A 15,019-nucleotide genomic window follows, 5' to 3' on the forward strand; every position below is an offset into this window, starting at 1 on the left:
GATTACAGGTGCAAGCCACCCTGCCCAGCCTTATGTGTGCTTTTTAAATTTTTCTTCCTGTCACCCAAGCTGGAGTGCAGTGGCACAATCATAGCTCATTGAAGCCTTGACCTCCTGGACTCAAGTGATTCTCCTACCTCAGCCTCCCAAGTAGCTAGGACTATTGGCACATGCCACTATGCCCAGCTAATTTTTTTGATTTTTAGGAGAGATGAAGGCTCGCTATATTTTCCAGATTGGTCTTGAACTACTGAGCTTAGGCAATCCTCTTGCCTTGGCCTCCCAAAGTTCTGGGATTACAGGCGTAAGCCACTGCACCTGGCCCATATGTGTACTTTTTAATTGATCTGATTTCTGGACTTTTGATAGCATGGAATTCTACTGATGGGAGTTTGGGTTGATGGTACGGGGAACCTCTATATTTATTTACTAGGATGGGAGAAGTACAAAGGTTATAAGTGAATAAAATTGGTAAGTATTTTAGAGCAAAACTGCTTCTTGAGTAAATTTAGTAAATCTGCCTAATTATGAAGTTAAATTGATTTCATGAGTGAATTAACATCTCATCTATTGAAATATTTTTCATTTCTTTTACATAGTTATCTCAGCAAAACTTAAGGAAAATAAGAAGAATTGGTTTGGACCAAGTCCTTATGTAGAGGTCACAGTAGATGGACAGTCAAAGAAGACAGAAAAATGCAACAACACAAACAGTCCCAAGTGGAAGCAACCCCTTACAGTGTAAGTTTGGAATTATTTTTCTATAGTACGTTTTGTTTAGTAGATGATTGGAAATACAATTAAAAAAAATGTTTCTCACTTTGGTTTTTTTTTGTTTTGAGACGGAGTCTTGCTCTGTTGCCCAGGCTAGAGTGCAGTGGCGTGATCTTGGCTCATTGCTAGCTCTGCCTCCTGTGTTCACGCCATTCTCCTGCCTTAGCCTCCCGAGTAGCTGGGGCTACAGGCGCCTGACACCACGCCCGGTTAATTTTTTTGTATTTTTAGTAGAGCTGGTGTTTCACTGTGTTAGCCAGGATGGTCTCGATCTCCTGACCTCATGATCTGCCTGCCTTGGCCTCCCAAAGTGCTGGGATTACAGGCGTGAGCCACCGTGCCCGGCCTGGTTTTTTTTTTTTTTTCTTCCTCCTTTCTCTCTTCTTTTTTTTCCCCCCCTTTTCCTAGGATTCCTTCTGGTCTGCTTTTTTGTTTCTCTTTAAATAGCTGTTTTTATAGTCATTCCCTTTCTTTACCTTCTCTAGTTCAGTTGGTGATGATATTGCTCTTGTCACTGAACAGTAACTGAAAAGAGCCCATGGTCACAGACCTAAAAAGATTTCTGGCAGCCCTTTTATTAACTTTGGGTTGAATTAAGGGATTATGAGTACCCCCCTCTGTTTTTTAACTTAATTTTTAAAAATAGTATTTTAATTAGTTTTTTCTTTGTTTTGTTTTGAGATAGTGTCTCACTCTGTCACCCAAACTGGAGTATAGTGGTTTTATCATAGCTCACAGCAGCCTTGAACTCCTGGCCTCAAGAGATCCTCCTGCCTCAGCCTCCCAAGTAGCTGGGACCATAGGCATGCATCACTGTGCCTGGCCAGTTTTTTAGTATTTTAAATTACGGTGCCAGTTACACTGTACTTATTTATTTTTTGAATGAGATGGGATCTTGCTGTGTTGTCCAGAGTGCCCTCAACCTCCCTGGCTCAAGCAGTCTTCCCATCTCAGCCTTTTGCTCCAGTAGCTGGGACTACTACTATATATTTTATTCTACAACTTTCTTTTTGTACTTAACACTAATATCATGATGATCTCTCTACCTGAGTACATACGGATCTTGCATCCCTTATATAGCTTTGTAATATTCCTTAATATGGGTGAACTATATTTTAACAGTTCTGTATTGATTAGTTGGCTCCTAATGTTGTGTTATTAGGCAGTGTCGCGAATACATCCATGTGCATATATCTTTGTATGTTGGTGTTTATATCTGTAGTATAGATTCATAGAAGTAGGATATAGCTCAGTTTTAACACAAAGCCCCAAATGTTGGCATTATAATCTAAGATATTGACACCCATTAAAGGTTCATTTTAATTTTTAAAATTAAAATAGAAGGAAACACATGGAGCCGGGTGTGGTGGCTCACACCTGTAATCCCAACTCTTTGGGAGACTGAGCCAGGAGGATTCTGTGAGGCCGGGAGTTCAAAGGGGCAGTTTGCTATGATTGCTCCTGTGAATTGCCACTGAACTCTAGCCCAGGCAATGTAGCAAGACCCTGTCTCTACAAAAAGAAAAAAAAAAAAAAGAAGAAAAAGAATGATTTGGCCAGGTATGGTGGGTCACTCCTGTAATCCCAGTAGTTTGGGAGGCCAAGGCGGGAGGATCACCTGAGATCAGGAGTTTGAGACCAACCTAACTAACATGGTGAAACCCGGTCTCTACTAAAAATACAAAAATTAGCTGGGCGTGGTGGTGGGTGCATGTAATCCCAGCTACTTGGGAGGCTGAGACAGGAGAATTGCTTGAACCTGGTAGGCAGAGGTTGCAGGTTGCAGTGAACTGAGATTGCGCCATCGCATTCCAGCCGGGGTGACAAGAGTGAAACCCTGTCTCAAAAAAGAGAGAAAAAAAAGAAGAATTTATGGGAGATCATCTGGAGGCCCATATGATTCCAATGTTCCTCATCTGTGTTTATTTCAGCATAAATGTTTCTTACTTAGGCTTTCTGTTTTTAATTAATGGCCCATCGTAGATTGAGTCGAAATGAAGCAATGTATTAATAAAAATTTCAAAGAACCACATGAGGCTGGGAATGATTGCACATGTTTGTAATCCCAGCTACTTGGGAGGATAAGGTGGGAGAATAAGGTGCTTTAGCCCAGGAGGAGTTAGAGATTAACCAGGGCAAAGTAGCGAGTTCCCATCTCATATATATTTTTTCCTTTACCAAGTGAAATCTATAAAAGGTCACAGCCTCCATAATGGCCAGAGATGTTCAGTTGAATTAGATGGTCACCTAATTTCCTCCGACTGCTTTGAGTGCTTACTTGATATGCACTCGGAGGCTCTTAAGCTGTTAATGTCATGAACTCCTTAGTGATTTAAAAGTTAAGAAAAAAGAAACTCTCTTTGTAGTTCTGTGTGGTAATGCTGTTTTTGATCACAGACATTTGGGGAACTTAAATTCAAGTTCTTTTCCTGAATCTTTAAGTTGCAGCAAATTGGCCTGGAATTTTATCACTTCCATTGTTGTGTAACAGGCTTTCCAGACTGCTGTTGAGAATTGAATTGAAACAATTAAGACTGGTCATCTTTGACAGTATACTTTGTGTACCTTTTTCTTCCATATTAAAAATAGTAAAGTTAAATTTATTTGCTTTTTATTTCATCCCCGTTGTGATTTCTGAACTGACTAATAGAGAATTTTTTTTTTTCCCACTCTCACCCAGTCTCTGCTCACTGCAACCTCTGCCTCCCGGGTTCAAGCAAGTCTCCTGCCTCAGCCTCTTGAGTAGCTGGGATTACAGGCATGCGCCACCACTCCCAGCTATTTCTTTTGTAATTTTAGTAGAGATGGGGTTTCACCATATTGGCCAGGCTGGTCTCAAGCTCCTGACATGAAATAATCCTCCCACCCCAGCCTCCCTAAGTGCTGGGATTACAGGCGTGAGCCACTGCGCCTGGCCAAGAAATATTTTCCTAATATGATACATAGTATGAGCTCTCTTGAAACTAGCATATGAGAATTTTGAAGAGAAAGAATACATTGTACCCCCTGAGAAGAAGAGCAATGTGGAATTTTTAGTTTGTTTAATCTACCCATTGCTGTTGAAATGGTGGTGGTAATATGTACAGGTAGACTTCAAAGGAGGAAAGTGTTTCTTTGTCCCCTCAAACTTGATCACAGTAGAGAGAATGAGATATAGAGAAATTCAAACATTTCTGGAATTTGTCTTTGTATCATTGAACCATAGGACTGTGGTAGATTATATAGTGCTCCTAGCTTTCTGATACTTGACTCTAACATTGATTGTATGTGTATTGCAAATTCAAATTTCCCAGTTTACTTTGGAAATACCATTATAGAGAGTATTCTTTATTGGCATTTAGTAAGGTATGAGTGAGTTCATATTTGATAGTTGGACTGGGCAACTTGCCTCTAGCAGTGTGAAACTTGGTGTATGTAATGTAATCTTCAAATCATTATGTAGCTGACTTGAGGAACGTTTTAATATAAAGTTTAATGTCAAGATTTTATTCAAATTACCGTTCTCCTACTTACTGGCTGTGTGACCTTAGGCAGTTTGCTTTATCTCTGAATATCAGTTTCTGTATCTGAAGAAGGAAGTGATAATTCCCATCTCACAGGGTTACTGTAAAGATAAAATAACCTCAAACTCTGTACACTACTAACGTAAGGATTTAATTTGTAAAGTTACTCTTCTGTACTACTAAAGTAAAACTAGTTTTCTAATAGTTTGTTGCAGGATAAGCAGTTTCACTTTTGTTGACAATATATGATGAATTTACTTCTGTAGTTCAATCACAAGTGAAAATGACCATGTAAACATGTAGCATTCAGATAATTTTCATAAGGTTACTGAACATAGGCCAATATTGATTGTATAGTAAACTGTAAGGGGTGCAGTGAGAAGACTTTAGACTTTAAAACTGAATTGTAATTTATTTAGGATCTCATTGTCATATTCAATAAAAATAATATTTTTTCCGCTTTTTTCACTTTTAGTATCGTTACCCCTGTGAGTAAATTACATTTTCGTGTGTGGAGTCACCAGACACTGAAATCTGATGTTTTGTTGGGAACTGCTGCATTAGATATTTATGAAACATTAAAGTCAAACAATATGAAACGTATGTATGTAAGACTAATAGAAATTGCACTTAGCTGTTTGTTTTTCTGGAAGAAATTTATGTGCCAAGCATGCATAATGACTCATGTTCACTCATACTTTTAAGTTTTACTTGGTTATAGGATGAACAGATAGAAGAATTTTACAGTGTTGAAAGTATTCTGAGTAACCTTGGTTTGGCCATTCATTTTGAATTCAGTATTTTTAGTAAATATTTGTTTACTTAGCAAATAGATATTAGTAAAGTAATACATAGTTAATTGTAGAAAAACTAAAATATAGAGCAGAGATGAAAGAAAAAATAAAAATCCCACTTCAGAGACAAATCCAATGAATATTTTTACAGATTTCCTTTTCAAATGGTTTTTTTTGGGAGGGACATGGGGAGACAAGGACACACTCTGTTTCCCAGGCTGGAGTGCGGTAGCTATTTACAGGTGCAGTTGCAGCACAGTGTAGTCTTGAACTCCTGGCCTCAAGTGATTATCCTGCCTCAGCCTCCTGAGACTGAGACTAGGCGGGTACCACCACATTCAGTTTTAATTAAATGCTTATTTTTTAAAATGTCCTCATTTTATGTGGTTGTGGTTTATATAATATGGAAATATGTATAGTTTGTTTTAATTAATATATATTAAATATATCATTATATATTAATAAAACACATTTTTTCTACCCCTCGACTATCTAAAACATACTTCTAATAATTTTCTCATTTAGGGCTTATTAGATATAATTTATCCTTAAATTATGTTTTTACTCAATTCAGGTATGTATTGCTACATAATCTTTATTCTTATGCTAACCCATTTTATACTATAGTCTTAAAAGGATGGAATGAAAATAATAAACGATGGACATACTATTTTATGTCATGGATATGAAACATTAACAAATTTTGTCCTTTTTAAAAGATACAGTGTTTTGGTGTCAAAAGTACTCAAACCTTGGGTGAAACAAAGTTAAACAATTTATATGTACATATAGTTATATTTTCTTGGACATCACATATTTAACAGTTAATTTTTAACAGTTAAGATGCCTTAACCAGGGAAAAAAGTGGCCATTTTTTCTGTAACTTTATTTTCTTCCAGTTGAAGAAGTAGTTGTGACTTTGCAGCTTGGAGGTGACAGAGAGCCAACAGAGACAGTAGGAGACTTATCAATTTGTCTTGATGGACTACAGTTAGAGTCTGAAGTTGTTACCAATGGTGAAACTACATGTTCAGAAAGTAAGTGACCACCTTTTTAAGGTCTTTAATGATCCTTCTTAAATAAAATAGCCATTGTAGTATGCTGTATGTAATTATTTTGATTTTTTTTTTTCAGATTAATAAAATGTGTTTTTCTGGCTGATGTGGTGGCTCACACCTCTAATCCCAGCACTTTGGGAGGCTGAGGCAGGAAGATTGCTTGAGCTTGGAGGTTGAGGCTGCTCTGAGCTGTAATCATGTCACTGCAGTCCAGCCTAGGTGACAGAGTGAGACCTTGTTTCTTTAAAAAAAAAAGAAAGAAAGAAATGATTTTTTTCTTTTTAAAAAAGAGACATTGATCACTTTAAACATTTTCTTTTTAGTTTAATCTACCCATTGCTGTTGAAATGGTGGTGGTAATAGGTACAGGTAGACTTCAAAGGAGGAAAGTGTTTCTTTGTCCCTCAAACTTGATCACATTAGAGAGAATGAGATATATTCGTATTTCTATGAATAAAAGCATGTATATTTTTACATAAGTTGAAAAATTAGCCAAATAGAAGTTGAATCACATTTGGCTCTATGAGTAATGAGTTGATTAATACAGTATTTATTCTATAGGCCCACTATGGCAGTTCATATGGGTTATATGCCACATTGCCAACTGTGCCAATGGCAGACAGAATTTATTGTCTGTAGCAGTGTGTGGTTGAGTTTAAAACCTTTTTTTTTTTTTTGGTACAGAGTCTTGGTCTGTCGCCCAGGCTGGAGTGCAAGTGGCATGATCTCACTGCAAGCTCCGCCTCCTGATTTCACGCCATTCTCCCGCCTCAGCCTCCCCAGCAGCTGGGACTACAGGTGCCTGGCTAATTTTTTTGTATTTTTAGTAGAGATGGGGTTTCACCGTGTTAGCCAGGATGGTCTCGATCTCCTGACCTCGTGATCCACCTGCCTCGGCCTCCCAAAGTGCTGGGATTACAGGCGGGAGCTAACGTGCCTGGCATTTTTTTTTTTTTTAAAGATAAGAGTTTCGCTCTTGTTGTCCAGGGTGGAGTGCAATCTCGGCCCACCGCAACCACCACCTCCTGGATTCAAGTGATTCTCCTATCTCAGTCTCCCGAGTAGCTGGGATTACAGGCATGCGCCACCACGCCCAGCTAATTTTTTTTTTTTTTTTTAGTAGAGATGGGGTTTTTCCATGTTGATCAGGCTAGTCTCAAGCTCTTGACCTCAGGTGATCCGCCCACCTCAGCCTTCCAAAGTGCTGGGATTACAGGCGTGAACCACTGCATTCGACCTCTAAATCCTTCTTAACACTGTACCACACAGCCATTACAAGCTGAAATCCATTTACCATTCCCCTTCTACTTCTGTAGGCTACACTTGCAGGGATACCTTTTGACAATACTAATTCATTATATGTGCATTAGTAAATCTTAGAATCTCTGATTCAGTGATGTGTGTTAAAGAAAAATAAACTGGGTGGCACCTTAGTGGCTAAGTGTATTTTCACTTGAAACATAGATTTTAGAGGCCTGAAGGCAATGAAAGAGCAGATTAATGGATTTCTTGATGAGTTTGATGAAGATCTTTTTGGTTTACTTAGAAACTGCATTATGAAACATTTTGCAGCTGTCAGGTGCTATTCTTTTTCTACTTTATTGAAAGACTTCCTACTTCCTTTTTGACTCATGACTTTTAAAAATAACAGGACAGGCTGGGCGCAGTGGCTCTCACACCCCTTGATCCCAGCACTTTGGGAGGCTGAGGCAGGAGGGTTGCTTGAGCCCAGGAGTTCAAGACCAGCCTAGGCAATGTACAAAACTCTGTCTCTGCAAAAAATTCAAAAATTTGCCATGTGTGTGGCACGTGCCTGTAGTCCAGGTACTTGGGAGGCTGAGGTGGGAGGATCGCTTGAGCCCAGGAGTCAGAGGTTGCGGTGAGCCAAGATCACACCACTGCACTCCAGCCTGGGTGACAGAGTAAGACTCTCTCTCAAAAAAAAAATAAAGTAGCAAGACCTAATAGGTCTTCCAGATTAGTTCTTTGGGGCTAGTGAAGATGGAAAGAAATTTCTGAAATGGTTATACTGATTTGGAGTTAACACTTTGATTATTGTTCACAAGAAGTCTCTAATAGTCACATTTTTCTATACATAAATTGGAAGTCTGGAAGATAAAATACAAGTTATATTGTTAAACTGCCTTAAACCTCAGTATTTATAGTGCCCTCAGCTTCGCCCCCCAGAAGTTGAAACTATTACTAATGTAAAATACTTAATAATTGCTGGGCGCGGTGGCTCTCGCCTGTAATCCCAGCACTTTGAGGGGCCAAGACGGCCGGATGACGAGGTCAGGAGATCAAGACCATCCCGGCTAACACGGTGAAACCCCGTCTCTACTAAAAATATAAAAAAATTAGCCGGGCATGGTGGCGGGCGCCTGTAGTCCCAGCTACTTGAGAGGCTGAGGCAGGAGAATGGCGTGAACCCAGGGGGCGGAGTTTGCAGTGAGCTGAGATCAAGCCACTGCACTCCAGCCTGGGCGACAGCGAGACTCCGTCTCAAAAAAAAAAAAAAAAAGAAAGAATTAGAGTATTAACAATACCATTGCATCCACCTGTATTTTTCTCCTGTATCATTCCTTTTCTTTCCTTTAGAGATAATCACTATTCTGAACTTTGAATTTATCATTTCTGTGGTCTTTAAAAGTTTTATCCTATGTGTGATATATAAGCAGTACTTGTATGTTTCTCTTGCGCTCTACGAAAATATCAGTGTTGCCTTTTTATTTATTTTTTTGAGTCGGAGTCTCCCACTGTCACCCCGGCTCGAGTGCAGTGGTGCGATCTCGGCTCACTGCAACCTCCGCCTTCTGGGTTCAGGCGATTCTCCTGCCTTAGCCTCCGGAGTAGCTGGGATTACAGGCATTGGCCACCACACCCAGTGAATTTTTAGTGTTGCCTTTTTCTTTTTTTGAGACGGAGTCTCACTCTGTTGCCGAGGCTGGAGTGCAGTGGCATGATCTTGGCTCACTGTAAGCTCCACCTTTCCGGTTCATGCTCTTGTCCTGCCTCAGCCTCCTGAGTAGCTGGGACTACAGGCCTTTTAAGATTTAGTTATGTAATTGTGTCTGTAGTTATATAATTTACTACTGCATAGTAATCTGTTGAGTGAATGTACCGGGTTTTAACATTTTTATATCAAAGGACATTTGCTTAGCCCTTTTTTTTTTTTTGCCATTATGAGCAGCGATGCATTGAACATTTTCGCATATGTTTATTGATAAACAGATTTAACGTTTATGTTGGGTGTATGCTTGAGAGTAGAATTGCTGGGGTATTTTTATTTTCAACTCTACAGTATTTATTGCTTCTTCAGATATGCTATTTGTTAGGATTTTTTAAACTGAGATGAAATTTACATAACATACAATTAACCATTATGTAGAGTGTACACCTTAGTGGTGTTGAGTGTGTTCATAATGATATACATCCACCATCTCTCTCTCTCTAGTTTCAGATCTTTCTTGTTACCTGAAAAAAAAAACAAAAAACAAAAAAAACATTTATTTCTTCTCCCAAGCCGTGATAACTACTAATCTGCTCTCTGTCTCTATGGATTTGCCTATTCAGGAGGATATATCACATAAAAGGAATCATGTGACTTTTTTGTCTGGATTCTTTACTTAGCATAATGACTTTGAGGTTCATCCAATTTGTAGAATGTGTCAGTACTTCCTTTCTTCTTATGGCTGTGTAATAATTCTACTGTGTGTATATGTGCCACAATTTGTTTATCCATTCATTCATTGTTACACATTTGGCTTACTTCCATTTGGCTGTTACGAATTATAAATAATGCTGCTATAAGCATTTGTATAGAAATACCTTTTCATTTCTTTTGGATGTATACCTTAGGAGTAGATTTCCTGATGCTTGTTTTTGATAGTTTCTCATTTCTTCCTTGTAACTGTTTTTGATACATCGGATTTTTTTTTAAACATTCTCCATTTGATAATTCCAGTGTCTGAAATCCTTGGGTATGTAAATGGTTTTTTGTCTCTTCCTCATTGAGGTTTGTTTTCATTTGCATTTGTTCTTCGATTGCAAGTTTATATTTGATCTTAATCTGTTGGAATCTTAAGGGCCTAAATTGGGGATTCTTTGCCCCAGAGAAAATTTCTTTTGCTTCTGCTAGTTGCTAGGGTGTACCACTGAACTGGGAACACTTCACCTCCTTTTCTACATGTGTTATTTCTAAAATGGATCAGACCCTTACCAGCCTAATGTGGCAGGCTCTGGTTCAGCACCCCAGGTTTGCTGCTTACCCAAGACTTTCTAATCCATTTGAGGATTGAAAATGGCCCTCTGGGTAACCCAGTTTTTCACATTTGCTCACTGCATACTTGTGTCCATTCACTTTGTTTTTTTTTTTCTTTTTGAGACTGGATCTCGCTGTGTTATCCAGACTAGAGTTCAGTGGCTATTCAGTGGAGCGGTTATAGCACACTGCACCTTTGAACTCCGGGCCTCAAGGAGTCCTCCTGCCTCAGCTTTTTGTGTAGCTGGGACTTCAGGTGCTCACTACCACACCTGGCTTCAGTTCACTTTTTTGTTTTTGAGATTGCTAGACATCCAAGAAATAGGAACGATGTGTTAAACTGCTTTATCTAGGAGCTAGTTATTTTGTGGTGAGAGGGCAGGCCATTTTGACGAGCTTAATGAGTAGAAGATACCTTTGTAGATCTTCTAAAGTTTCTTGTGGGTAAAATGTGCGTTTAGCAATCTGAAAAATTTTCTTGAGGAAATTTGGATTGGGAATACCTTTAAAAGGCAATACATTTTTGAAATGCAGTGGTTAAGAACAACCATTGTTCTCTTCTTGGACGTTCATTGTATAAGTGTTAGATTTTTGTTGTTGCTAACTATTCTCTGGTTGTAAGCAGAGGATAAGATCTAAATAATTTATGCCATAAATTTCATAGTTATGGCTTCACTTTATATTGGAGTGAAATAAAAGAACGAATATTCCAGGCATAGTGGCTCACACCTGTAATCCCAGCACTTTGGGAGGCCAAGGCAGGAGGATCACTTGAGTCCAGGAGTTTGAGACCAGCATGGACAACATGGTGAGCCTCCATGTATTCAAAAAAATTTTTTAAAAATGTAGCTGATTTTGTGGTGGCATGCATCCATGTATCCTCCCACTTGGGGAGGCTGAGGTAGGAGGATTGCTTGAGCCTGAGAGGTTGAGGCTGCAGTGAGGTATGACCATGCCACTGTACTCCCGCCTGGACAATGCAACAAGACCCTTTGTCAAAAAAAATATATATATATATAGAAGAAAAATGAGCCTTGTTTAGACTTTCCTAATGAGATGTAAATTTTGAGAAATAATAGTTATTGTGACTGCTTATATGTGCTAGCACTGTGCTAAATGTTTACATGTTTAATTCTTACAAATACTCTATGAAGTAGGTGTCATCCCCATTTTATACATGCAGGAAAAGGTATAGGAAGTCAAGTATACTTTTGTAAGGTCACAAAGTACGTAATAAAGCTGGGATACAAACCTAGGCAGTGTGCCCTCAGAATTCATGTGATTAAAATACTGTTCTTTGTCACTGTAGTGAGAAAGTTTAGAAGTAGCAAATCATGGTTGACTTAAATGGAGTATTCCTAATGGTTTTCTTAATTTTGAGAAAAGTGAACTACTAATAGACACATTTTAGTAACTTATGCTGGATAGTTTGTTGTGGTTTTCTGATTTCATTTATGTCCCATTCATAAGCCGTTTTAGGGGACTGTATTCCGTATTAAAACATTCTTAAACTGAAATTTACCCTTTATAGCCAAAATGTATTTCATTGTACCATTTTTTTTTTTACCACGTTAACATCTTTATTGAGTTCTGTTTTATACAACATAAAATTTACCCATTTCAAGTGTATAGCTTAATGAATTTTAGTAACTTAAGTGAGGGATTCAACTATCACTGTAATTTAGGTTTAGAACATTTTTATCCCCTCAGTAAAATCCCTCTTGCCTGTTTACAGGAGCTTCCCTTCTCACTGTCAGCCACAGGCAACCACCACTAATCTATTTTTTTTTTTTTTTTTTTTTTTTGAGATAGAGTCTTGCTCTGTCGCCCAGGCTGGAGTGCAGTGGCACGATCTCTGCTCACTGCAACCTCCGCCTCCCGGGTTCAAGTGATTCTCCTGCCTTAGCCTCCTGAGTAGTTGGGACTAGAGGTGCCCACCACCATACTCAGCTAATTTTTGTATTTTTAGTAGAGACGGAGTTTTGCCATGTTGGCCAGGCTGGTCTCAAAGTCCTGACCTCAGGCAATCCGCCTACCTCGGCTTCCCAAAGTGCTGGGATTACAGGTGTGAGCCACCACGTCCAGCCTTTATTTTTTATCTCTAAAAATTTGTGTTTTTCTGAACATTTGTATAAATGGAATCATAAAATATGTGTTTTTTTGTGTCTGGCTTCTTTCACTTAGCATAATGTTTTTGAGGTTCATCCATGACACAGTGTGTTTCATTAGTTTGTTCTCTTTTATTACCAAATTGTATTAATTCCATTCTATAGACAACATTTTATTCACATACTATTTTAAAGATATATATTTCTAGAGTGGATGAGACATTTACCAACTTTGCTAAGTATGGTATAGTATAGTGGTGACTCATTTTTTTTTAAATTAATTAATCCACCAATTATGCTTTGTTGTAATATGGTAATGATTTCACTGTTTTAAACTATGATTCTATCCAGGGACTATTGTTCCTTTACTAAGTGAACCTAGATGGTTGAACTTGAGTTCTTGTTTCTGCGTTTGATAATTTCTCTTTCTCTTTCCCTGTTTACCATTTGGTTTTGCTTCTTTAAATGCACCTACCTTTAGCAGCCTCCCTGCAACACTTTTTTGAGATGGGAGTTTTGCTCTTGTTGCCCAGGCTGGAGTGCAATGGCGTGTTCTTGGCTCACTGCAACTTCTGCCTCCCAGGTTCAAGCGATTCTCCTGCCTCAGCCTCCCAAGTAGCTGGGATTGCAGGTGCCTGCCACCATTCCTGGCTAATTTTTGTATTTTTAGTAGAGATGAGGTTTTACCATGTAGGCCAGGCTGGTCTTGAACTCCTGACCTAAGGTGATCCACCCACCTTGGCCTTCCAAAATGCTGGGATTACAAGTGTAAGCTACTGCACCCGGACCCTCCAACACTGTTACAGTAAAAAGATCTTGACTGAATCCTAAGAATATTTTCCATCAATAAAGCAAGAAGAAAATATGAACATTGGGGCGTTAAGCTTTGGCCACTTGGATTCCCATTTGTGGCTTTCTAATTTTTAAGCTGTTTTCCAGGCCCCTGCATAAGAGAGACATTATGGGTTTTTCTATTTCTGGAATCAATTTTATTCTGCTGGCGATCAGCACTTTTTTATGAGGTATTTGGGATACAAAGATGGTTAAAACACTAGGCTCAAATTAGATTTAGACGTATCTAAAAAAAAAGGCAGGAATAGTAGTGCATGAGTAATATACCTTTAGTAATTAACATCCCTTATCCATTAATTATTAAGTATTTGCACAAAATTTTGGTAGACTTTTTTTGCAGTCATGAACATGACATTTTTCCTTTTAAAGTCATGTTGGAATTTAAGTTATAGTATGTTCTTTATTACAAAGATTTAATAAAAGGCTTTGCTTACATGACATGTTTAGAAAAAAAGCATGAAAACTACTCTCTTGAAACTCATTTTCTGTTTAAACTTTGATGTTAAAGGTGCTTCTCAGAATGACGATGGCTCCAGATCCAAGGATGAAACAAGGTAAGCATTCACTGATTGCTTACCACAGAATGCGGAGAGATAGATTTCCTAAATACTCATTTTAGTATAAACTTCAGGTTCATGATACAAGAATAAATGAGTGTCAGAAAGAATTCAGAACTGAAGAAGGGAAATATTTGTGAGAGATTGAAGGCTCTTAGCTTATTGGATTACAGCTATCTGGAGTGGGCTATGGATAACCAAATTGCTGGTACTTCTTTTACTTGTAGAAAATATACTGGCACCATTTCAGAGGCAGGACATTCTAAACCCCAGAGCCATCATTGGGCTGTTAGGTTTCTTTTTCAGAAAAGCTGAGATAGGAGCTTTACACATATGTGAAGGTCACCACTAGCTGTGGTATCATCTGGGCCTTCATTAGAAGGGGTAGAGCTTTGTGCCAGTTGTTTGCTGTTAGCCTAGGTTTAGCACTTGCATGTGTCTATCTGCCTTCAAGTTTGGACCTCAATGTGGGGAAAAGAAAGAGCGATCAAATTGTACTGTGTCTATGTAGAAAAGGAAGACATAAGAAACTCCATTTTGATCTGTACTAAGAAAAATTGTTCTGCTTTGAGATGGTGTTAATCTGTAACTGTAGCCCCAACCTAGTGCTCACAGAAACATGTACTGTATTGAATCAAAGTTTAATGGATTTAGGGCTGTGTAGGATGTGCCTTGTTAACAGTATGTTTGCAGGCAGTATGCCTGATAAAAGTCATTGCCATTCTCCATTCTCGATTAACCAGGGACACAGTGCTCTGCGGAAAGCCTCAGGGACCTCTGCCCAAGAAAGTCTGGGTATTGTCCAAGGTTTCCCCCAACTGAGACAGCCTGAGATATGGCCTCGTGGGAAAGGAAAGACCTTACATCCCCGAGCCTGACACCCGTGAAGGGTCTGTGCTGAGGAGGAGTAGGGAAAGAGGGAGGCCTCTTTGCAATTGAGATAAGAGGAAGGTTTCTGTCTCCTGCTCCTCCCTAGGAATGGAATGTCTCGCTGTAAAGCCGACCATTTGTTCTATTCTGGTAGGAGAAAACCGCCCTGTGGCTGGAGGTGAGATATGCTGGCAGCAATACTGCTCTGTTACTCTTTGCTACAGTTAGATGTTTGTGTAAAG

At 38.9% G+C, this 15,019-nt stretch overlaps 1 protein-coding gene across 6 annotated transcripts in view; it reads left to right on the plus strand.

Moving 5' to 3' along the window:
• The window catches only part of ITCH (itchy E3 ubiquitin protein ligase), a 137,270-nt gene that overhangs the window by 45,059 nt on the left and 77,192 nt on the right, over positions 1–15,019 (plus strand). For 3 of the 6 annotated variants that reach the window (XM_023220458.1, XM_023220461.1, XM_023220460.1), the window contains 4 exons: positions 600–741; positions 4,753–4,877; positions 5,971–6,108; positions 13,859–13,904. In XM_023220458.1, coding sequence (XP_023076226.1) covers positions 600–741; positions 4,753–4,877; positions 5,971–6,108; positions 13,859–13,904 — 451 coding nt within the window. Of the gene's footprint in view, positions 1–599; positions 742–4,752; positions 4,878–5,970; positions 6,109–13,858; positions 13,905–14,847; positions 14,956–15,019 lie in introns of those variants that run through there. The other 3 variants (XM_026455250.1, XM_023220463.1, XM_023220464.2) reach the window with 2 other exon arrangements.

This window comes from Piliocolobus tephrosceles, chromosome 20 (genome assembly GCF_002776525.5).
Source record: "Piliocolobus tephrosceles isolate RC106 chromosome 20, ASM277652v3, whole genome shotgun sequence".
Classification (NCBI taxonomy): Eukaryota; Metazoa; Chordata; class Mammalia; order Primates; family Cercopithecidae; genus Piliocolobus; species Piliocolobus tephrosceles.